The 25870-nt window shown below is 47.6% G+C and overlaps 1 protein-coding gene across 5 annotated transcripts in view; it reads right to left on the bottom strand.

Annotated features, from left to right (window-relative positions):
• The window catches only part of USP35 (ubiquitin specific peptidase 35), a 70775-nt gene that overhangs the window by 23819 nt on the left and 21086 nt on the right, over positions 1 to 25870 (bottom strand). For all 5 annotated transcript variants that reach the window (XM_056561260.1, XM_056561259.1, XM_056561258.1 and 2 more), the window contains 6 exons: positions 23054 to 23800; positions 12783 to 12918; positions 10674 to 10803; positions 6244 to 6345; positions 4275 to 4433; positions 3137 to 3330 (listed from right to left, as the gene is read on the bottom strand). In XM_056561260.1, coding sequence (XP_056417235.1) covers positions 3137 to 3330; positions 4275 to 4433; positions 6244 to 6345; positions 10674 to 10803; positions 12783 to 12918; positions 23054 to 23735 — 1403 coding nt within the window. In that variant the 5' untranslated portion in view covers positions 23736 to 23800. The remainder of the gene's footprint in view (positions 1 to 3136; positions 3331 to 4274; positions 4434 to 6243; positions 6346 to 10673; positions 10804 to 12782; positions 12919 to 23053; positions 23801 to 25870) is intronic.

The raw sequence follows: 25870 nt of genomic DNA, 5'->3' as shown, positions 1-25870 counted from the left end.
ATTTGTTATACAGTCTTTATGTATGTTTTAATTAGAGGTGCACCGAAATGGAAATTTCAGAACCGAAACGAAACCGAAATAAAAAAAAATGTCCGTCCGAAACCGATACCGAAAATGACTTCTCCCCGTCTTCTGGTAAAATGCAGCGCTCCGCTCATTAGATTTGATTCCCCCACATTAGATTGCCAGCTCCCCCACATTAGGTCGGGAGTTCCCCCACAATAGTAGGCAGCTCCCCCACAATAGTAGGCAGCTCCCGCACAATAGTAGGCAGGTTCCCAAATTAGGTCAGCATTTCCCCCACAATAGTAGGCAGCTCCCCCCAACAATAGTAGGCAGTTCCCACACAATATCAGGCAGCTCCCCCCAACAATATTAGGCAGCTCCCCCCACATTTGTAGGCAGCTCCCCCCAACAATATTAGGCAGCTCCCCCCACAATATTAGGCAGCTCCCCCCAACAATATTAGGCAGCTCCCCCCCCCCCATAATATCAGGCAGCTCCCCCCCCCCCCCACAATATTAGGCAGCTCCCCCCAAATTAGGTCAGCATTTCCCCCACAATAGTAGGCAGGTTCCCCACAATAGTAGGCAGCTCCCCCCAACAATAGTAGGCAGTTCCCACACAATATCAGGCAGCTCCCCCCAACAATATTAGGCAGCTCCCCCCACATTTGTAGGCAGCTCCCCCCAACAATATTAGGCAGCTCCCCCCACAATATTAGGCAGCTCCCCCCAACAATATTAGGCAGCTCCCCCCCCCCCCATAATATCAGGCAGCTCCCCCCCCCCCACAATATTAGGCAGCTCCCCCCAAATTAGGTCAGCATTTCCCCCACAATAGTAGGCAGGTTCCCCACAATAGTAGGCAGCTCCCCCCAACAATAGTAGGCAGTTCCCACACAATATCAGGCAGCTCCCCCCAACAATATTAGGCAGCTCCCCCCACATTTGTAGGCAGCTCCCCCCAACAATATTAGGCAGCTCCCCCCACAATATTAGGCAGCTCCCCCCAACAATATTAGGCAGCTCCCCCCCCCCCCATAATATCAGGCAGCTCCCCCCCCCACAATATTAGGCAGCTCCCCCCACAATATTAGGCAGCTCCCCCCAACAATATTAGGCAGCTCCCCCCCCCCCCATAATATCAGGCAGCTCCCCCCCCCCCCACAATATTAGGCAGCTCCCCCCAAATTAGGTCAGCATTTCCCCCACAATAGTAGGCAGGTTCCCCACAATAGTAGGCAGCTCCCCCCAACAATAGTAGGCAGTTCCCACACAATATCAGGCAGCTCCCCCCAACAATATTAGGCAGCTCCCCCCACATTTGTAGGCAGCTCCCCCCAACAATATTAGGCAGCTCCCCCCACAATATTAGGCAGCTCCCCCCAACAATATTAGGCAGCTCCCCCCCCCCCATAACATCAGGCAGCTCCCCCCCCCCCACAATATTAGGCAGCTCCCCCCAAATTAGGTCAGCATTTCCCCCACAATAGTAGGCAGGTTCCCCACAATAGTAGGCAGCTCCCCCCAACAATAGTAGGCAGTTCCCACACAATATCAGGCAGCTCCCCCCAACAATATTAGGCAGCTCCCCCCACATTTGTAGGCAGCTCCCCCCAACAATATTAGGCAGCTCCCCCCACATTAGGTCAGCAGTTCCCCCACAATAGTAGGCAGCTCCCCCCAACAATAGTAGGCAGTTCCCACACAATATTAGGCAGCTCCCCCCAACAATATTAGGCAGCTCCCCCCACATTTGTAGGCAGCCCCCCCCCCCCCACAATATTAGGCAGCTCCCCCCACACAATATCAGGCAGCTCCCCCCAACAATATTAGGCAGCTCCCCCCCACACAATATCAGGCAGCTCCCCCCAACAATATTAGGCAGCTCCCCCCAACAATATTAGGCAGCTCCCCCCAACAATATTAGGCAGCTCCCCCCCCCCCCACAATATCAGGCAGCTCCCCCCCCCACAATATCAGGCAGCTCCCCCCCACATTAGGTCAGCAGTTCCCCACCCCACAGACATACAGCTTCCAGACATATACAGTGTATGGCTGGAGGCTGTATGTCTGTACTGCTGCCCCCACAGTGTTCCGGTCACCGCTCCTCCGGCCCGGGGTCACATCTACTGCTATGGCCCATGGACCATAGCAGTAGGTGCCGGTGCCGGGACCGGAGGAGCGATGACCGGAACACTGAAGATGACGCGGTCACTTACCAGGCCCCGGCCGGCGTGCATTCTCCTGCGACGATCCTGCGGTCCTCCTGCGTCTCTATGGTTGTCAGTGACGTCCCGTGCGTACGACCATAGAGGCGGAGAAGCGAAGGATCGCGGAAGGATCGCAGGAAGAAGCTGGGGAATGGTGAGTGACCGCCGGACATCCTTATGTCCCGAAAAGATTTTTCGGGACACAGGGATGTCCGGGATAGGATTAGGAATAATTTTTATGTGCCCGGGACGGCTCCCGTGTGTGGCTGCAGGCGGGGGCCGACCAGAGCATATAAAACCTAATACTGTATACTAAAAACCAGGGGGCCTCCAGCTGTTGTGAAACTACAACTCCCAGCATGCCCGGACAGACTTTGCCGGTCCGGGCATGCTGGGAGTTGTAGTTTCACAACAGCTGGAGGCCCCCTGGTTTTTAGTATACAGTATTAGGTTTTATATGCTCTGGTCGGCCCCCGCCTGCAGCCACACACGGGAGCCGGCCCGGGCACATAAAAAGAAGTACCCCCCCAGATGTTGCGGCCGCCCCCCCCTGCACCGCCCACGAGTGCCTCTGCCACTGGCAGTGTTTGTAACTTGTGCTGTGGGCGGGCAGGGGAGGTGGTCATTATCGGCAGATTTTTAGTTGTTTCGGCATTTTGCCGAAATAGCTATTTTCGGCCGATATGTATCGGCCGCCGATATATCGGTGCATCCCTAGTTTTAATACTTATCATTATCAATATAATAAATATATAAAATATTTTAAACTTTATTTTTAGGATCATTATTGGTGGGGGTCATTTTGTTGTAGGCCCAAGGTGTTTGTAGGTTTATTCCCAGAAGGTACAAGTTACGCCTCTGGGTGGGCATTATGGGCCTGTTCAGTAAGGATCCTTCTACCCCAGTGAGGGTCACACTTACTCAGAGGCCATGAACAAGGCCTGCAGGATGCTGTTCATGTAGCACGTGTTCCCCAGGTTTATCAGGCCGATCTTCCCGGTGTCAGACTTGGACACCAGTCTGGGATAATATGGCGCCAACTCGTTCTTCTGTGAGGTCCAGGCGTTCTGTCCAAGAAGTTGCTTTATCCGATCTTCATTGGGGACTGGTAGCTTCTGCCAGAGAGAAGAATATACAGTGGTCCCTCAACATACGATGGTAAAATCCGTTCCAAATGGACCATCGTTTGTTGAAACCATCGTATGTTGAGGGATCCGTGCAATGTAAAGTATAGGACAGTGGTCTACAACCTGCAGACCTCCAGATGTTGCAAAACTACAACACCCAGCATGCCCGGACAGCCAACGGCTGTCCGGGCATGCTGGGAGTTGTAGTTTTGCAACATCTGGAGGTCCGCAGGTTGAAGACCACTGTTAGAGAAAGTTGTACTCACCTGTCCCCCCCGCTCCGGACCATCACCGCTCGTCACCGCTGCCCGAGATGTCGTCTTCCATCGCGTCCCCAGGGTGTCCCCGACGCTCCGGCAAGGCCTCTGCTTCCCCGGCATCCTTGCTCTCCGTCGCCGCCATCACGTCGCTACGCACGCCCCTCCTATTGGATGACGGGATGGTGTGTGCAGCGACGTGATGACGACGACGGAGAGCGCCGACGATGCAGGGGATCCCGAAGAGGACACGCCGGAGCCCCGAGGACAGGTAAGTGATCGTCAGCGGACCACATGGGGCACCATAAACGGCTATCCGGGGGCAGCTGAAGCAGTCTGCGCTGTCGGATAGCCGTTTATGCGATGGCCCCGACATACAAAAGCATCGTATGTTGATGCTGCCTCCGAGAGGCCATCGCATGTTGAAATGATCGTATGTCGGGGCCATCGTAGGTCGAGGGGTCACTGTACAGTCAAAGACCATATTTGGTTGTCTTATTTGGTTGACGGTTACTCCTCACATCCTTCCTCTACGTATGCTTGCTCGGTTCCGCTGGGCATGAATATGTTTTGAGTTAAAGCAAAACAAAAAAAAAGGGAAAACCTTTTGGAGACAAGGTTTGAAGGAGAACGTGGGATATTTGCTGCAGGTCCCATTGTAGTTAGAGTGCTTACCTTTATAGCTTCCATGACCGGCTCATACAGATCAGGATACCCCGAGAAGCGGAAGATCATGCAATGGACGAGCTCCGCAAACTGCTCCAGGCAGCTGGTGGCCGAGTTTGTGCTCTCATTGGAAAGACAGGAAACCATCTGTGGGATGTGAGGAACGATCTGATAGACAAGATGATGACAACTGCGGTAATACTGAATTATATACTTATCTATCTATCTATTTCTTTCATTTTTCTGGATTTTTATAGATGTTTTACAGTTTTAGGGTACGTTCACACGCGTGGAATTACAGCGTATTTTAAGCTGCAAATCCGCTGGTGAAGGCCCGCTCTATGCTGGCTTTACATGTGCCTGCTGGTAGCGGCAATACTGCAAACTGGACTCCAGACTGATACATTGTACATAGCTAGTCCTGCTCTCAGCTGAGAAGTGATACAATTGTATCCAGTCTAGACAATGCTCTGTGAGCTAAACATCCTGGACTCCAGACTGATACATTGTACATAGCTAGTCCTGCTCTCAGCTGAGAAGTGATACAATTGTATCCAGTCTAGACAATGCTCTGTGAGCTAAACATCCTGGACTCCAGACTGATACATTGTACATAGCTAGTCCTGCTCTCAGCTGAGAAGATACAATTGTATCCAGTCTAGACAATGCTCTGTGAGCTAAACATCCTGGACTCCAGACTGATACATTGTACATAGCTAGTCCTGCTCTCAGCTAAGAAGTGATACAATTGTATCCAGTCTAGACAATGCTCTGTGAGCTAAACATCCTGGACTCCAGACTGATACATTGTACATAGCTAGTCCTGCTCTCAGCTGAGAAGTGATACAATTGTATCCAGTCTAGACAATGCTCTGTGAGCTAAACATCCTGGACCCAAGACTGATACATTGTATATAGCTAGTCCTGCTCTCAGCTGAGAAGTGATACAATTGTATCCAGTCTAGACAATGCTCTGTGAGCTAAACATCCTGGACTCCAGACTGATACATTGTACATAGCTAGTCCTGCACTCAGCTGAGAAGTGATACAATTGTATCCAGTCTAGACAATGCTCTGTGAGCTAAACATCCTTGACCCCAGACTGATACATTGTACATAGCTCGTCCTGCTCTCAGCTAAGATACAATTGTATCCAGTCTAGACAATGCTCTGTGAGCTAAACAGCCTGGATTCCAGACTATTACATTGCATATAGACTGTATAAAATTGAAAACTACATTTTACTAAAGGTGGATCACAATATATGGTCAAATATGTTTCTGTTGTCTGATTTTACTGCTTTTTATTATATTTATCACAGAGCAGTCACAAGGGCTCGGCAGCTGTCTGTATCAATTTACAAATTATAAACTTGCGTCATTGAATAGAAATATTTTTGAGATTTCGGCTGCGGCACCCCAGACATCCGGTGCATGGAGTGCACTTCGTTCCGTGCCGGAAAACTGGCGATGTGGGGCGGAGGGTCGTGACATCACGGTCACGCCCTGCTTGTCACATCACAGCCATGCCCCCTCAATGCAAGTCTATGGGAGGGGGCGTGACGGCCGTCACGCCCCCTCCCATAGACTCGCATTGAGGGAGCGTGGCCGTGATGTCACGAGCGGGGTGCGGCCATGACATTACGAGCCTCCGGCGCTGAACCCGATGCTCTAAACGAACACCGGGTGCAGCACGGAGATGATTGCGGGGGGTCCCCAGTGGCGGGACCCTCTCGATCAGACATTTTATCCCCCATCCTTTGGATAGGGGATAAGATGTCTAGGGGCGGAGTACCCCTTTAAATGCTCAGTAACAATGTAAGGCCATTATACAGGTCCCTTTTGTTACAATCATAAACCAACAAGAGTAAGAAATAGGTAACAATGGGGACATATAGAAAAGGGGCACATACTTTTTTATAGCACGGTATAATATTTGGGAAAACATGTAAGTGTTGGCGAAATATTCTGACACTTACCAAATGAAATGCTTCGGGTGAGTGCTGAAAACTCAGCAGCATATACCTGAGGACAGACAGCGCCGCTTCTCGCACCACGGGGTACAGCAGCTTGGAGAACACCTGAAACCAGACCCAAATGTTACAAAAATGGTATAATTCCCATTATGTCTACAGACCGCCTCATAGCACCCCCATATACAGTGACAGGACCCACATAACATCCACAGATCCCCCATAGAGCAAGAGGACCCCCAAAATACATGCAGTATTCCGGAGGTCACTCATTACTTCCCCTTCTCACAACATCCTACAGTCCTAGTCACCCCATGATGTGGAACATGCCCCCAAAAAATCTCACATTTGCCACATCTGGCACGTGTACCACCTAAGGCATAATATCATCTTTAAAGGAGTTCTGGAGTGAAAGATAATTTATATAACTTTGGATAGGGGATAAGTTCCAGATCGCGGGGGTCCAACTGCTGGGACCCCCACGATCTCTGGCAGTTTACTGGAAGGGGGCGTGCCGACCGCCGCACGGAGCGGCAGCCAACATGCCCCCTCCATATTGGCTCCAAGCTGGAGTTTCACTGTGAAATGTTTTCTTAAGAATAACTCTGATAACACTTCGGCGGAAGGATATCTGTTTAAGGGCTCATTTGAATTTTACGCTGCGGATCCGCCGACGATGGACCTCTACAGTGTGCCTCAGATGTGCCTGCTCGGAGCGGCAATTCGCCGCTACGAGCAGACACACTGCGGTGTGCAAGTCGCCGCGCGCATGCGCTGTATCCTGGCAAACATCGCAGCTGCTCTCATCCTAGCTCATGGAGCAGGTGTGTCTGCTCATAGCGATGGATTGCTAACCGAGCAGGCACATCTGGAGGCACATTTTTGGGCTCCATCTTCGGCGGATCCGCAGCGTAAAATACGCCCGAGTTGTAGGCCCCTATACTTCCCCCATATATCGTTGTAGACCCCTATACTGCCCTCATATATAGTTGTAGGCCCCTATACTGCCCTCATATATAGTTGTAGGCCCCTTTACTTCCCCCATATACAGTTGTAGGCCCCTTTACTTCCCCCATATACAGTTGTAGGCCCTTATACTGCCCTCATATACAGTTGTAGGCCCCTTTACTTCCCCCATATACAGTTTTAGGCCCTTATACTGCCCTCATATATAGTTGTAGGCCCCTTTACTTCCCCCATATACAGTTGTAGGCCCTTATACTGCCCCCATATACAGTTGTAGGCCCCTTTACTTCCCCCATATATAGTTGTAGGCCCTTATACTGCCCCCATATACAGTTGTAGGCCCCTTTACTTCCCCCATATATAGTTGTAGGCCCTTATACTGCCCTCATATACAGTTGTAGGATCCCTATACTTCCCCCATATATAGTTGTAGGCCCTTATACTGCCCTCATATACAGTTGTAGGATCCCTATACTTCCCCCATACATAGTTGTAGGCCCTTATACTGCCCTCATATACAGTTGTAGGATCCCTATACTTCCCCCATATACAGTTGTATGCCCCTATACTGCCCTCATATACAGTTGTAGGATCCCTATACTTCCCCCATATATAGTTGCAGGCCCTTATACTGCCTTCATATACAGTTGTAGACCCCTATACTGCCCCCATATATAGTTGTAGGCCCCTATTGTGATATCCCAGTATGGCATATAGTCCCGTACAGTACTTAGGCCCTGTCAGGTTGAGGCCCTCTGTGTCCTAGGGGCTCTCCTGAAGTGTCTCCCCCATAATAATATATATTGTGTGTTATGGATAAAGGACCTTGGAGTTAGTCACATGATAATGTGTTCACATGATGTGTTTGTTACCCAGAGAGCACCATCTAACCAGGTGACCTGCAGCTTGACCTATGGGCATCTGGCTCAGCCCCTCTTTTTAAGAGGGGCAGCCATTACAATCTCTCTCTTCTCTTTTCACTCCTGCTGAGATACAGTAAAGACCAGACGTCTCAGAGCCAGTGTCCAGCACATCTGGAGGCCTCAAGCCACCTACAGCCACAAGTCAGTAAGTCAAGTCATCTCTGTCTGCTGTCACTACCTACAGTCAAATCAAGTCTTTTATAGTCAGCGTGGCTGTCCTCAAGTCTGTCAAAGTCACTACAAGTCCCAGCAAGCTGCGAGGTCCTTCTGTGTTACTGGCCACCCCTCTGGGATCCTGGCCTAGCTGTAAGGACTATTTCCATCTGTCTACCTCAGTAAAGCTACCATTAACCCTAAGTTGACCTTGGACTATTATTGCCCTGCCTAACCTTGGGATAGCGGTACTACTGTTGGGGTGGTTACCGGGAAAACCATGCAGTGGCGTCTCGAACATTTAGGGGTTAATAGCATCTGCCCTATACACCTCACCTTCACACCCCGAGAAATCACACCATACTGTCCCCATATATAGTTGTAGGCCCCTAGACTGTACCCATATATAGTTGTAGGTCCTCTATACTGCCCTCATATATAGTTGTAGGTCCTCTATACTGCCCCCATATATAGTTGTAGGTCCTCTATACTGCCCCCATATATAGTTGTAGGTCCTCTATACTGTCCCCATATATAGTTGTAGGCCCCTAGACTGTACCCATATATAGTTGTAGGTCCTCTATACTGCCCTCATATATAGTTGTAGGTCCTCTATACTGCCCCCATATATAGTTGTAGGTCCTCTATACTGCCCCCATATATAGTTGTAGGTCTTCTATACTGCCCCCATATATAGCTGTAGGCCCATATACTGCCCCAATATATAGTTATAAATCTGGTCTCTATACTGCCCTCATATATAGTTGTAGGCCCCTATACTGCCCCAATATATAGTTATAAGTCTGGTGTCTATACTGCCCCATATATAGTTGAAGAACCATATAATGCCCTAATATATAGTAACAGCCGCCTTCTGTGCCCCCATATAGTTGGAGGCCCGTCTCTCCTCTATGCCTCCTCCTGCTCCACTCTTCGGGGGGCTTCACTAGCACAAGTAGAGAAGGCCACTGCTCCCTGACTCACTGGCCACTGCATCGGCTGCCACTGTAGGATCAGGCAGCATGGTCTGTGGCCACTTCAAAAACAGTGACCAGCGGCTGCTGCAGCCCAAAAGCCCCAGAAATGTCAGTTTTGTCCTGTTTTGTTTATTTTAAAAAAATGAAAAAAAAATCAGCCTTCAATCAGCAATAAAAAGATGGGACAGTCTCGCAATAAATATAAAAACAGGATGTATGATCAACGTATTCTTGAATCTTTGATCCAGTGGGTTATTTGTGGTGTCCCAGTACCAATAGCTGTCCTGTGGCTTTGTACTGTTTTGGGCAGCTTGGTGGCACAAGGCGTTGGGCCCACCAGAGACTTGCTGTTATATTAATTGTGTTCATATTCTATTGCAAAATAATATATTTTTCTAAATTAATTATGTGGTAACCGGGTGTGATGAGGGCAGATGTTGTTACCCTAGGGGCAGATGGAGTTAACCCCTTGTATTCGTGACACCAGGGTGTGGTTTATCCTCAGTACCACCTGAAGGTATACCGCTGGATCCTGGGCTAGGCACGGGGGGCAATAAAGACTCCGACGCCAAGTTACGGATAACGGTAGCTTTACTGAGGGTAGACAGATGGTAAAATCTATACAGTTCAGCCAGGGCCAGAGGAGGTGACCAGTGACGCAGAGACCTTAAGGACTTGCTGGGACTTGTAGCAAGACTGGACAATGAAATGCAGACCACGCTGACTTGACTGACGGGAGACTGACTTGACTGCACTGGGCCTCAACAACAAGAGTTCTAAGCTCTTATATGGACTTATATGGGAGAGACTAGATGGGAGCCCATAGGTCACCCCTGGGATCACCTGGTCACTGGTACCTCCTGAGTAACAATCACATGGTACATTTCTTAAAGCAACAACACATTATATATTATAATACATAGCAAAACATATATAAAGGAGTAAACAAGTACAAATGACCCAGGGGACACTGAAGGGAGGCTGCCAGACAGGGCAGCAAGGGTACGGGGGTAACACCTCCCATACTGGGCCACCACAATTATATTACTGTTATATGTATACATGTTATTCTGTGTTACTGTACTCTTAAGAGTTAGCAGTGAGCCCCATGTGACCCTGCCTGCCAATGGGAACCCCTAATGGGATTTTTCACCAAAAAAGGATGCAAGTAACGCCGAAAATTTACCACCAAAATAAAGTTGAATATGTCACGAAAAAAACAATCTCAGAATCACAATATTCGGTAAAAGCATTTTTGAGTTAATAATTCGTAAAGCGACGGTGGTCAGAATTGCGAAAAAGGGCTCAGTCCTTCAGGTGAAAAAGGGCTGCGTCCTCAAGGGGTTAAATGGGTTATCTTACCCCCATTGTTTCCGAGTAAGAGAATCCTCACCATAATATCTATACATGACAATACCTTTTGTATTTTTGATAGGGAAACTTCAGTGAGAATGCTGAACTTCTTCACAGCGGCGAGCCCCTTTAATAGAGCAATAATCCACTTGTCAATGTTCTTGCCGAGAGGCCATGACACCCAGTCGATCATCCTGCAAAGAGAAGACGTTGGGTGTAAGACTTCAAAAAGTGTGTCTGTACACTGCAGATTTTGGATCTTATTCTTTCTCTAATCATGCTTGGTGAGTGGGCGGGGGGATCCTGGTGGGTGTTTCTCTGAGCCAATCAAATGTCTCTCCCATGCAGCTCCTCCTCCTCTCTCACAGCATGCAGTTTCAGGTACACAGAGGGAGGGAATTTGCAGCTGCATACCCCTCCTCTCCCTCCCCTCCATTCTATTTACACAAGCTGTTATATTTTGTGGCTGAGGAGGTTTTCACACATTTACACTGACCAGCAGGCGAGACTAGAAGGTGAAATGACTATGGGTGACCACAGTTCCAGGACATAAGGATGACACAATTCCTGGCAGAAGAGAACACACTTAGCACGCTCTTCTCCCTTTGTTGGCTGAGACCCCGACCTATCAATAATTGTATTACTGTAAGGCTGCATTCACACCACGTTTTTGCAATACAGTTACCGTATACGTTTTCTATGTGAAAACCGCACGGAACCGTATTGGAAAACGTACGCACTGACTCTCCATTGAAAACCGTACGCCAAAAGATGCATCAGGTTGTGTCCGTTTTGCATCCCGTACGGTTTTGTCAGTTTTTTTTTCCTGTACCTAAAACCGTAGTCTACCACGGTTTTAGGTCCGGTTGAAAAACTGTATTAAACCGTATACGTTTTTTTTTTTTTTTAACATGGGAGTCAATGGGAACCGTACAGAACCATATGTGCCTACGGTTTCATTCGGTTTTCACCATACGGTTTTTGACTTTGCACAGTTTTTTTTAGTGGAATTTCAATCAAATAAGTAAAACTTTATTCAAAATGGAGTGAAAAGTTAAAAACTTATACGTTTTTTTCTTAAAAAACTTATGCAACCGGATGTCAGTTTTCAAACCGTATACGGTTTTTAACTGTATTCGGGTTAACATTTGTACACACGCTTTGATACAGTTTAGTCAGTTTTTGAGGAATCCGTTTTTCCTCAAAAATCTGATACGGGAACTGTATTGCAAAAATGTGGTGTGAATGCAGCCTTACAGTATGGTTTCTACATAGTAGCACTTTGTGGCTGTTGTCATGTAGACAAGAGCCACAAGGTGCCACAATGTGGAAACCATACTGTAACAGTAATACATTTATTGATAGGTCAGGGTCTTAGTGATCCAAAAGCTAGAACGAGCCGGGAGAAGAGTGCTCTCGGCAGGTCTTCTCCCAATTCTTTGGCACATGACTGAGACAAACTTACAGTTTCGGACTGTCTCAGTCACCTACACAGAGGGCGTTCTAGTGTTGAGTCAAGGTCTGGACACTCAGACCCTGACAGATCAAAATTTTTGAAATGTCTCTAGAAGTGACAGGTACAGTTAAAGTCAGTGTTTCCCAACTGAGATGCCTCCAGCTGTTGCAAAACTACAACTCCCAGCATGCCCAGACAGCCTTTGGCTGTCCGGGCATGCTGGGAGTTGTAGTTTTGCAACAGCTGGAGGCTTCCCTGTTGGGAAACACTGGTTTAAGCAATATAACTTAAAGGGGTTATCCAGGAAAAAAACTTTTTTCTATAAATATTCTATTATATATCAACTGGCTCCAGAAAGTGAAACAGATTTGAAAATTACTTCTATTAAAAAATCTTAATCCTTTCAGTACTTATGAGCTTCTGAAGTTAAGGTTGTTCTTTTCTGTCTAAGTGCTCTCTGATGACACGTGTCTCGGGAACCGCTCAGTTTAGAAGCAAATCCCCATAGAAAACCTCTTCTAAACTGGGCGGTTCCCGAGACAGGTGTCATCAGAGAGCACTTAGACAGAAAAGAACAACCTTAACTTCAGAAGCTCATAAGTACTGAAAGGATTAAGATTTTTTGATATATAAAAAAAAGTTTTTTCCTGGATAACCCCTTTAACTTCTTCACTAAATCGTGTGATGTCACTATGTTGCTGGGTCCGTAAATTTTACCTGTTAATGGAGGTCATCATCTGGGCATCGGTCACGCTGTCTGCGTTGGCCAAATTTCTTACTATGCCTTCCATGAGCTGCAGGGGGATGTACTGTACCACACTGGCCAGGGCATTGGAGGGCGTCTCCGTCTCATCTAGAAAATCCAAAAATCAGATTCAAAATAAGTATATGACCCGGTTCTACAAAGTTGCTGGGAGATTTACACAGATATCCTGCCAAAGCGTTGTTGGAGTTCCTAGTTCTCAAAGACTCGTAAAGCATTTAAAGGGGTAATACACTGGATTTTTTTTTTTTTTTTAATGAACTGGTGCCAGAAAGTTAAACAGATTTGTAAATTACTTCTATTTAAAAATCTTAATCCTTCCAGTACTTATCAGCTGCTATATGCTCCACAGGAAGTTCTTTTCTTTTTGAATTTCCTTTCTGTCTGACCTCAGTGCTCTCTGCTGACACCTCTGTCCATGTCAGGAACTGTCCAGAGCAGGAGAAAATCCCCATAGCAAACCTATCCTGCTCTGAACAGTTCCTGAGACAGACAGAGGTGTCAGCAGAGAGCACTGTGGTCAGACAGAAAGGAAATTCAAAAAGAAAAGAACTTCCTGTGGATCATACAGCAGCTGAAAAGTACTGGAAGGATTAAGATTTTTATATAGAAGTCATTTACAAATCTGTTTCTGGCACCAGTTGATTTTAGAAAACCCATTTACCCTATTAGAGAATTAGAGGGTAGGGGGCTCTGTTTAGAATCCTCATTCTTTTGCCAGACTGGAGAGTGGCTACAATGTGCGTCTCTCTTTTTGGAGGACCTGTCCTGTCCAGGATTACACAGACAGAACATTGAGGTGAACAGACACTATGTCAGGCATAGGCAACCTTCGGCACTGCAGATGTTTTGGACTACGTCTCCCATGATGCTTTGGCAGTATTTTGGCTGTAAGAGCATCATGGGAGATGTAGTCCAAAACATCTGCAGTGCCGAAGGTTGCCTATGCCTGCACTATGTACTTCTCAGTTTCCCCTGTGGTGGCGCTGTAGGGAAATTGAGCACTTATTGCCATGTTTCTCTACTCATCACAGCTAATCGCTGGAGACACCAGTATGGAAGTGCTTTGATAATTTCAGGGGTTCAATCCCTACTTGTATAGTGAACCTTTAAAGTAGCCAGAACACAAACACTAGTGTCCAACACTAGGGGTAATATACCAAATCTTTCCCTTTTTGAACTAATTTAAAGGGGTACTCAAGTGGAAAACATTTTTTTTTTTTTTTTTTATCAACTGGTGCCAGAAAGTTAAACACATTTGTAAATTACTTCTATTTAAAAAAAATCTTAATCCTTCCAGGACTTATCAGCTGCTGTATGCTCCAGGAAGTTCTTTTCTTTTTGTATTTCTTTCCAGTCTGACCAGAGTGCTCTCTGCTGACACCTCTGTTCATATCAGGAACTGTCCAGAGTACAAGCAAATCCCCATAGCAAACCTCTCCTGCTCTGGAAAGTTCCTGACACGGACAGAGGTGTCAGCAGAGAGCCCTGTGGTCAGACAGAAAATAAATTTAAAAAGAAAAGAACTTCCTGTGGAGCATACAGCAGCTTATAAGTACTGGAAGGATTAAGATTTCTTTTAAAATAGAAGTCATTTACAAATCTGTTTAACTTTCTGGCACCAGTTGTCAGGATTCGGCAGGCTGGAGGTGCATCCTCTGTGTCAGAGAGGGATTGGCGTGGACTGTGTCGGTGGACCGGTTCTAAGTTGCTACTGGTTTTCACCAGAGCCCGCCGCAAAGCGGGATGGTCTTGCAGCGGCGGTAGCAACCAGGTCGTATCCACCGGCAACGGCTCAACCTCTCTGACTGCTGAGATAGGCGCGGTACAAGGGAGTAGACAAGAGCAAGGTCGGACGTAGCAGAAGGTCAGGGCAGGCAGCAAGGATCGTAGTCAGGGGAAACGGCAAGAGGTCTGGAACACAGGCTAGGAACACACAAGGAAACGCTTTCACTGGCACAATGGCAACAAGATCCGGCGAGGGAGTGCAGGGGAAGTGAGGTATAAATAGGGAAGTGCACAGGTGAAAACACTAATTAAAACCCATGCACCAATCAGTGGCGCACCGGCCCTTTAAATCGCAAAGACCCGGAGCGCGCGCGCCCTAGGGAGCGGCGACGCGCACGCCGGGACAGCACAGACGGGGAGCGAGTCTGGTAAGCGGGTCGGGATTAGCATCGCGAGCGGGCGCGTCCCGCATCGCGAATCGCATCCCGGCTGGGGACATTATCGCAGCGCACCCGGTCAGCAGGTCTGACAGGGGCGCTGCGAACAGGAGTACGCTGTGAGCGCTCCGGGGAGGAGCGGGGACCCGGAGCGCTCGGCGTAACAGTACTCCCCCCCCCTTGGGTCTCCCCCTCTTTTTAGAACCTGAGAATTTGTGGATAAGGTCCTTGTCAAGGATGTTGTCCTCGGGTTCCAATGACCTCTCCTCTGGGCCGCAATTCTCCCAATCTACAAGAATTTTTTTTTTACCTCTGACCGTCTTGGATGCCAGAATTTCTTTAACCGAGAAGACATCTGAGGACCCGGAGACAGGAGTAGGAGCAACAACCTTGGGAGAGAAGCGGTTAAGGATGAGTGGTTTAAGGAGAGAGACATGAAAAGCATTAGGAATACGGAGAGAAGGAGGAAGAAGGAGTTTGTAGGAGACAGGGTTGATTTGGCATTTGATTTTAAAAGGACCAAGATAACGTGGTCCCAGTTTATAACTGGGGACACGAAAGCGGACATACTTGGCGGAGAGCCACACTTTGTCTCCAGGAGAAAAGACAGGAGGATTTCTTCTTTTTTTGTCGGCATGTTTCTTCATCCGGGATGAGGCCTGTAGGAGAGATTTTTGAGTCTCTTTCCAGATGGTGGAGAAGTCCCAAGTCACCTCATCAACAGCGGGCAAACCAGAAGGCGTGGGAGGGGGGGAAGAGGGTGACGGCCGTACACCACAAAGAATGGGGATTCAGCGGAAGACTCAGAGACTTTGAAATTGTACGATAATTCGGCCCATGGTAGGAGATCGGCCCAGTCATCCTGGCGGGAGGAAACAAAATGTCGCAAATAGTCACCAAGAACCTGATTAACTCTTTCCACTTGCCCATTGGATTGGGGATGATAAGAAGACGAGAAGTTTAATTTGATTTTAAGCTGATTACAGAGGGCCCTCCAGAATTTCGACACAAATTGAACGCCTCTATCCGAGACGATATGCGTAGGAAGCCCGTGAAGGCGAAAAATGTGCACAAAAAATTGTTTCGCCAAGTAAGGCGCAGAAGGAAGACCTGGAAGAGGGATAAAATGTGCCATCTTGGAGAACCGATCAACGACCACCCAAATAACTGTGTTGCCATGGGATAAAGGTAAGTCAGTAATAAAGTCCATAGCAATCTGAGACCATGGTAGCTCAGGAACAGGCAGAGGGTGAAGGAGACCGGCAGGCTTCTGGCGAGGGGTCTTGTCCCGGGCACAGACTGTACAAGCCCGCACGAAATCAACAACATCTGTTTCCAGGGTAGGCCACCAATAAAAACGAGAGATGAGCTGGACGGATTTTTTGATGCCCGCATGGCCTGCGAGGTGTGAGGAGTGTCCCCACCTGAGAATCCTGAGGCCCTGGCGTGGAGGGACGAAGGTCTTTCCTGGAGGAGTTTGTCTGAGGGAAGCTGGAGAAGCGGAGATCAGACAGTCCGGAGGAATAATGTGTTGCGGGGAAGCTTTCATTTCAGAGGCCTCCGAGGAACGAGAGAGAGCGTCAGCCCTAATGTTCTTGTCAGCGGGGAGAAAATGAATTTCAAAGTTAAAACGGGCAAAGAACAACGACCACCTAGCCTGGCGAGGGTTCAGCCGTTGGGCAGACTGAAGATAAGAGAGATTCTTGTGATCAGTGTATATAATAACTGGGTATTTGGATACCTCCAGCAGGTGCCTCGATTCCTCGAGAGCCAGTTTTATGGCCAGTAGTTCTCGATCACCAATGGAGTAGTTTTTCTCCGCCGGAGAGAAGGTCCTAGAAAAGAAACCACAAGTAACACCATGTCCGGAAGAATTTTTCTGTAGGAGTACAGCTCCAGCTCCCACCGAGGAGGCGTCTACCTCCAGTGAGACGGGTTTAGATGGATCAGGTCTGGAGAGTACAGGAGCAGAAGAAAAGGCAGTTTTGAGATGGTTGAACGCCTCTTCCGCTTGAGGAGGCCAGGACTTAGGGTTGGCGTTTTTCTTGGTTAGGGCCACAATTGGGGCCACAATAGTGGAAAAATGTGGAATAAATTGTCTGTAATAATTGGCAAACCCCAAGAAACGTTGGATAGCTCGGAGTCCGGTGGGGCGTGGCCAATCCAATACGGCTGATAGTTTGTCCGGGTCCATTTGGAGTCCCTGGCCAGAGACTAAGTGTCCTAGGAAGGGAAGAGATTGACATTCAAAGAGACATTTTTCCATTTTGGCATATAACTGATTGTCCCGAAGTCTCTGAAGAACCATGCGGACATGCCGGCGGTGTTCTTCTAGGTTAGAAGAAAAAATCAAAATATCGTCCAGGTAGACCACAACACAGGTATATAAAAGTCATTTACAAAGTCTTGGAAGACGGCAGGGGCGTTGCAAAGCCCAAAAGGCATAACCAGATATTCAAAATGTCCATCTCTGGTGTTAAACGCGGTCTTCCACTCGTCCCCTTCCCTGATGCGGATGAGATTATATGCACCTCTTAAGTCCAATTTGGTAAAGATGTTGGCGCCACGTAGGCGGTCAAAGAGTTCCGAGATAAGAGGTAGGGGATAGCGTTTTTTTATAGTGATTTTATTAAGACCGCGGTAATCAATGCATGGTCGTAAGGAGCCGTCTTTTTTGGAGATGAAGAAAAATCCAGCTCCGGCAGGGTAGGAAGACTTGCGGATAAATCCCCTTTTTAAATTTTCTTGGATGTACTCCGTCATGGCTTGTGTTTCCGGAGCGGACAGAGGATAGATTCTGCCCCGGGGTGGAGTAGTACCAGGGAGGAGGTCAATAGGACAGTCATAAGGCCTGTGAGGAGGCAAAGTCTCTGCTTGTTTTTTGCAAAAAACATCAGCATAGTCCAGATAGGCCTTGGGGAGACCTGGTATCGGAGGAGCCATATGGTTTTCACTGACAGGACTGGGAGCAGACATAAGACAGTTTTTGTGGCAAGTAGTACCCCAGTTCTTGATCTCCCCGGTGGTCCAATCGAGGGTTGGGGAATGGCGTTGAAGCCAAGGTAGTCCAAGAAGAATTTCAGAAGTGCAGTTAGAGAGGACCAGAAATTCAATCTTTTCATGATGGGGTCCAATGCACATTAAGAGGGGTTCTGTGCGGTAACGCACAGTACAATCCAATCTTTCATCATTAACAGAGGCGATGTAGAGGGGTCTGGCGAGACTGGTCACTGGAATGTTGAACCTGTTAACGAAAGAGGCCAAAATAAAATTTCCTGCAGATCCGGAATCCAAGAAGGCCATAGCTGAGAAGGAGAAGGTAGAAGAAGAAATCCGCACAGGCACAGTAAGACGTGGAGAAGCAGAGTTCACACCTAGAGCTGTCTCACCTTTGTGCGGAATCGGAGTGCGTCTTTCCTGACGTGGAGGTAGGATAGGACAATCCTTCAAGAAGTGTTCGGTACTGGCACAGTACAGGCAAAGGTTCTCATTGCGGCGGCGTGTCCTCTCCTGAGGTGTCAGGCGAGACCGGTCTACTTGCATAGCCTCCACGGCGGAAGGCACAGGGACGGATTGCAGAGGACCAGAGAAGAGAGGAGCCGGGGAGAGAAACCGCCTCGTGCGAACAAAGTCCCTATCCTGGCGGAGCTCCTGATGCCTTTCGGAAAAATGCATGTCAATGCGGGTGGCCAGATGAATAAGTTCATGCAAGTTAGCAGGGATTTCTCGTGCGGCCAGCACATCTTTGATGTTACTGGATAGGCCTTTTTTGAAGGTCGCGCAGAGGGCCTCGTTATTCCAGGACAATTCGGAGGCGAGAGTACGGAATTGGATGGCGTACTCGCCAAAAGAAGAATTACCCTGGACCAGGTTCAGCAGGGCAGTCTCGGCAGAAGAGGCTCGGGCTGGTTCCTCGAAGACACTTCGAATCTCCGTGAAGAAGGAGTGTACAGAGGCAGTGACAGGATCATTGCGGTCCCAGAGCGGTGTAGCCCATGACAGGGCTTTCCCAGACAGAAGGCTGACCACGAAAGCCACCTTTGACCTTTCAGTTGGAAATTGGTCCGACATCATCTCCAAGTGCAGGGAACATTGTGAGAGAAAACCACAGCAAAATTTAGAGTCCCCATCAGATTTGTCCGGCAATGATAAACGGAGGCTGGATGCCGCCACTCGCTGCGGAGGAGGTGCAGGAGCTGGCGGAGGAGATGATTGCTGAAGCTGTGGTAGTAGCTGCTGTAGCATCACGGTCAGTTGAGACAGCTGGTGGCCTTGTTGTGCTATCTGTTGCGACTGCTGGGCGACCACCGTGGTAAGGTCAGCGACAACTGGCAGCGGGACCTCAGCGGGATCAATGGCCGGATCTACTGTCAGGATTCTGCAGGCTGGAGGTGGATCCTCTGTGTCAGAGAGGGATTGGCGTGGACCGTGTCGGTGGACCGGTTCTAAGTTGCTACTGGTTTTCACCAGAGCCCGCCGCAAAGCGGGATGGACTTGCAGCGGCGGTAGCAACCAGGTCGTATCCACCGGCAACGGCTCAACCTCTCTGACTGCTGAGATAAGCGCGGTACAAAGGAGTAGACAAGAGCAGAGTTGGACGTAGCAGAAGGTAAGGGCAGGCAGCAAGGATCGTAGTTAGGGGCAACGGCAGGAGGTCTGGAACACAGGCTAGGGATACACAAGGAACGCTTTCACTGGCACAATGGCAACAAGATCCGGCAAGGAAGTGCAGGGGAAGTGAGGTGATATAGGGAAGTGCACAGGTGAAGACACTAATTAAAACCCATGCACCAATCAGTGGCGCACCGGCCCTTTAAATCGCAAAGACCCGGCGCGTGCGCGCCCTAGGGAGCGGGGACGCGCACGCCGGGACAGCACAGACGGGGAGCGAGTCTGGTAAGCGGTTCAGGATGCGCATCACGAGCGGGCGCGTCCCGCATCGCGAATCGCATCCCGGCTGGGGACATTATCGCAGCGCACCCGGTCAGCAGGTCTGACCGGGGCGCTGCGAACAGGAGAACGCTGTGAGTGCTCCGGGGAGGAGCGGGGACCCGGAGCGCTCGGCGTAACACCAGTTGATATAAAAAAAAATGTTTTCCACCGGAGTACCCCTTTATAGGGATATTCCAGGATTTTTTTTTTATTTGACTATGCTACAGGGGCTGTAAAGTTAGTGTAGTTCATAATATAGTGTCTGTACCTGTGTGTGACGGTTTTCTCACAATTCTTCTGTGATTTTCACCCCAATATTTATTTTTAACAGCATACAAAATGACCACGCTGCAATGTGGCCGAGACCTGACTCACTAGTCAGCTGATGACAGAGAGCCTGTCTGCTTCAATGGGTGGAGGGATCGTTTGGTGGGAGAGAGATCAATCTGCAACTAATGCAACAGCTGGAGGCACCCTGATTGAAAACCACAGGTCTTTTGAATGGATGCAGCTCATTTATGTTTCAATGGGTGGGGTGGCTGATGTGTGGGAGAGAGGAAAATGGAATTATGGGATTTGTAGACAAGAAAGAAAAGTCAAACAGGAAATAAACGCTCACAAAAAGCTACAGTGTTATGGTAATCTCACAACATAGCCTTTTAGCCCCAAGACAAGCACAGATCCTTCCTAAGCATGTCCATTACTGTCTGCCAGGTACGTACTAAAATCACCTTATGGTGGAGAACTGCTTTAATTCTCCTTTGTGCTGAGCTCCATGATGAACATTATGATGGACAAAAATGCATCTCATAAACCCCTGTGTGAGTGTAGCCTAGGACAATGTGCATCTCTTACTTTGGAGGACCTGTCCTGTCCTGCATTACACAGACAGCCCATTGATGTGAATGGACACTATGTAATGCTCAGATTCCCCTGTGGTGGCGCTGTAGGGAAATTCAGCACTTAATGCCAGGTTTCTCCACTGATCACAGCCGATTGCTGGAGATACCAGTATGGGGACACTTTGGGATCTGACTACTTTAAAGGTTCACCATACAAGTAGGGATTGAACCCCTGAAAGTATCAAACACTAGTGTCCAACAATGGGGGGAAAGGGATGATAGACCAAATCTTTCCCTTTTGGATCTACCGCAATTTCATTCTCCTTTGTGCTGAGATCCACACCCATTTTTGGTGGATGATTAAGGACAAAAAGAATGGATCTCATCCCTTTATGTTCCCTTCTAACCCTTTCCTTCCCACCCCCTGACCCCCCCCCCCCCTCCTCCCCTTCCTTTGTTCGTTGCCCTTTGGACGTTATTGTTTCAATTGTTATAGTGTGGCGGTATGCCTCCTCCACTCTCTTATGGTTAACACAATGATCATACCGTATTAGTATCCCGGTATCGGGCGACTTTGTTTGGGTTTACATGTCTACCAGACTTACTACGACTCCTTCATTGTTAGCCTTGTTTTTGTGTTATCTACTGAATATGGTTGGGTCTTGGCCCTCCCTGATATTGTATGCATTTTTTTGTTGTTGTTGTTTTACTTGGATTTGTATACGGATAATTCTTTAATAAAAATTACAGTAAAAAAATAAATAAAAAAAATAAGAATGGATCTCGTGAGTGAGTGTAGCCTAAGACTTTGGTTTGGGGGTACTGCTACAAGACAAGTTGTTGAAAGGGATTGGACAATTAGTTTTATATGTCCCGTTAGGATATGGAGGAAATAAATGAGGTCTCTTAAAGGGGTTTTCCGGCTTTATACATCTTATCCCCTATACTTTGGATAGGGGATACGATGTATGATCGCAGGGGTCCCACCGGGACCCCTGCGATCATACATCGTATTCCCTATCCAAAGGATCGGAGATAAGATGTATAAAGCTAGAATACCCCTTTAATGGAAAAACAATAAAAAAGATAGCTCCCACTATGGTGGGCCTACCATGTCCACTCATTGATATCAACTGGCGCTCCACCTCTGTATTCCCCTTACAGCCAACACAGGGGGAGATTTAGGCTGGGTTCACACCGTGTTTCAGGTTTTTGATAAAAAATCGATTCCTCAAAACCTGACTGAACTGTATCAAAACGTGTGTACAAATTTGAAGCCGTATACGGTTTGAAAAATGATGTCCGGTTGCATCCGTTTAAGAAAAAAACGTCTACATTTTGAACTTTTCATTCCATTATGAATAAAGTTTCACTTGTTTGATTGAAATTCCAAGAAAAAAACTGTGCAAAGTCAAAACCCGTATGGTGAAAACCAGAAGGAACCGTACGCACATACATTTCTGTACTGTTCCCATTGACCCCCATGTTAAAAATTTCAATACAGTTTTTCACTTTTCGCCCGGACCAAAGACCATGGTAGGCTACGGTTTCGGGTACGAGAAAAAACTGACATAACCGTACAGGATGCAAAACGGACACAACCTGATGCATCTTTTGGCATACGGTTTTCAATGGAGCGTCAATGCGTACGGTTTTCAATACGGTTCCGTACGGTTTTCAAATTGAAAACGTATACGGGATCTGTATTGCAAAAACGTGGTGTGAACCCGGCCTTATCAAAACTTGTCTAGAGGAAAAGTTGCCCAGTTGCCCATAGCAACCAATCAGATCACTTCTTTCATTCTTCAAAAATGAAAGCAGAGATCTGATTGGTTGCTATGGGCAACTCAGCAACTTTTCGTCTGGACAGGTTTTGATAAATCTCCCCCATTGTTGTCCCTTCCTCACATCTTAGAAGTTTGTCTAGAGGAAAAGTTGCCCAGTTGCCCATAGCAACCAATCAGATCACTTCTTTCATTCTTCAAAAATGAAAGAAGCGATCTGATTGGTTGCTATGGGCAACTCAGCAACTTTTCGTCTGGACAGGTTTTGATAAATCTCCCCCATTGTTGTCCCTTCCTCACATCTTAGAAGTTTGTCTAGAGGAAAAGTTGCCCAGTTGCCCATAGCAACCAATCAGATCACTTCTTTCATTCTTCAAAAATGAAAGAAGCGATCTGATTGGTTGCTATGGGCAACTCAGCAACTTTTCGTCTGGACAGGTTTTGATAAATCTCCCCCATTGTTGTCCCTTCCTCACATCTTAGAAGTTTCTAATGTTCTTACCTGGTAAAGATATAATGGTAAATAGTTCCTTAAGGGATGGAAGGACCAGGGAGGTCTGAATCCTCCAGATATTTTGAAGTAAGGCGCTGACTCTGTTCACCTGGTCCAGAAACTGTATGATCCCTTCTTCTCCTTCACAATGACAGTGGAACTGACTGATGCACCGGATCAGCTGCTGGCACAACAAGAGCTGGTGGTTCCCATCGGGAATACATTGGGTGTATGAGGTCAAGAGTTTGCTGACCCTGATGCAGATCTTAAGATTTGGTCTTTCGCAGACAATACGGAGAACTTCGATCCTCAGCAGCCTGAAGATCTCCTCCGCGGAAGGTTTGTCCAACACGAACTGTAGGCCGAGATGTATGTAATCTAAGGTATAGGCATGTCTCTTTCCGAGAGAACCGTACCCGTCCTGAAGAAGGCTCAGTATGAAGCGGACATTGAAAAATTCCTCGAATTCTTCTGGGTGGTACCCGCCGTAGACTTCCAAGACTTCTCTGGCTGTTTCCCTGGCAAAGCGGGATTCTCCTAAAAAGAACAGCTTGGTGGAAAGTTCTAACATGGACCAGCATTGCTCAGAGTCAATAGGCTGCTTGGAAGCTTCGATGACCCGTCTTGCTAAGCTCTGCTTGACATACATGGGATAAGAAGACTGCATGACGGCTTCTAATATCTTATCCATGACTTGTTTTACTAACCGGGGCGCTGAGATATCCTACGTATATGGAGGAACCATCAACAGAAGAGCTGGAACATAATGAGAAGAAGGTTACATAGAAATCCATATAAAGTAGAAACACCAAGCCTACACTAGTCATGTATATTCACCTTAAAGGGGTACTCCGGTGGAAAACTTTTATTTATTTATTTATTTATTTATTTAATTAAATCAACTGGTGCCAGAAAGTTAAACAGATTTTTAAATTACTTCTATTAAAAAATCTTAATCCTTCCAGTACTTATTAGCTGCTGAATACTACAGAGGAAATTATTTTCTTTTTGGAACACAGTGCTATCTGTTGACATCACGAGCGCAGTGCTCTCTACTGACATCTCTGTCCATTTTAGGAACTGTCCAGAGCAGCATATGTTTTCTTTGGGAATTTTCTCCTACTCTGGACCGATCTTAAAATGGACAGAGGTGTCAGCAGAGAGCACTGTGCTCGTGATGTCAGCAGAGAGTTCTGTGTTCCAAAAAGAAAATAATTTTCTCTGTAGTATTCAGTGGCTAATAAGTACTGGAAGGATTAAGATTTTTTAATAGAAATAATTTACAAATCTGTTTAACTTTCTGGAACCAGTTGATTAAAAAAAAAGTTTTCATCCAGAGTACCCCTTTAAAGAGGACCTGTAACCTAAGCTATTTTGTGACAGTAAACTAAGGTTTGTTAAAAATCATGGACAAACCCCGACAAGAGAGAGTGCAGGAACACAGAAGAGGATGGTCGCACTGGTAAGAGAGCGCAGTGCCTGTTTAATATGGTCAACATTTGGCCACCAACACATATACATAAATATACATTTTGGACATAGGTCTAGGGCAGGGGTCTCAAACTCGCGGCCCATTTGATGGGGGCATTATATGTGAGGGGCGCATCATGGGGGCATTATATGTGAGGGGCACATGATGGGGGCATTATATGTGAGGGGCGCATGATGGGACATTATATGTGAGGGGTGCATGATGGGGGCATTATATGTGAGGGGCACATGATGGGGCATTATATGTGAGGGGCGCATGATGGGGCATTATATGTGAGGGGCACATGATGGGGGCATTATATGTGAGGGGCGCATGATGGGGGCATTATATGTGAGGGGCGCATGATGGGGGGCATTATATGTGAGAGGCGCATGATGGGGACATGGGGGGCATTATATGTGAGGGGCGCATGATGAGGGCATTATATGTGAGGGGCGCATGATGAGGGCATTATATGTGAGGGGCACATGATGGGGCATTATATGTGAGGGGCGAATGATGGGGGCATTATATGTGAGGGGCACATGATGAGGCATTATATGTGAGGGGAGCATGATGGGGGCATTATATGTGAGGGGCGCATGATGGGGGCATTATATGTGAGGGGCACTTGATGGGGCATTATATGTGAGGGGCGAATGATGGGGGCATTATATGTGAGGGGCGCATGATGGGGACATTATATGTGAGGGGCACATGATGGGGGCATTATATGTGAGGGCGAATGATGGGGCATTATATGTGAGGGGCGCATGATGGGGCATTATATGTTATTGGCGCATGATGGGGGCATTATATGTGAGGGGCACATGATGGGGCATTATATATGAGGGGCGCATGATGGGGGCATTATATGTGAGGAGCACATGATGGGACATTATATGTGAGGGGCGCATGATGGGGGCATTATATATGAGGGGCACATGATGGGGCATTATATATGAGGGGCACATGATGGGACATTATATGTGAGGGGCACATGATGGGGGCATTATATGTGAGGGGCACATGATGGGGGCATTATATGTGAGTGGCACATGATGGGGCAATATATGTGAGGAGCGCATGATGGGGGGCATTATATGTGAGGGGTGCATGCGGCACAGCCTCACCCAGCCGCTACCTCCAGTGGCCCCCAGATAATTCAAGTTTGAGACCCCTGGTCTAGGGTGTGATTACATTTATGGAGATAATCCTGGAGATTGTTCTTGAGGTCTGTATTCATTTTGGGGTCTGTTCTGGACTTTGGCACTCTGGTCTGTGATCTGGATTTGTTACAGCACCTGGAATCTGAATTTAACAATGGGTCTGGAGTCTGGATTAATTTTAAGGTT

This window comes from Hyla sarda, chromosome 2 (genome assembly GCF_029499605.1).
Source record: "Hyla sarda isolate aHylSar1 chromosome 2, aHylSar1.hap1, whole genome shotgun sequence".
Taxonomy (NCBI): Eukaryota; Metazoa; Chordata; class Amphibia; order Anura; family Hylidae; genus Hyla; species Hyla sarda.
The sequence above is the reverse complement of the archived record's forward strand: the minus strand, read 5'-3'. Positions and strand labels throughout refer to the sequence as shown.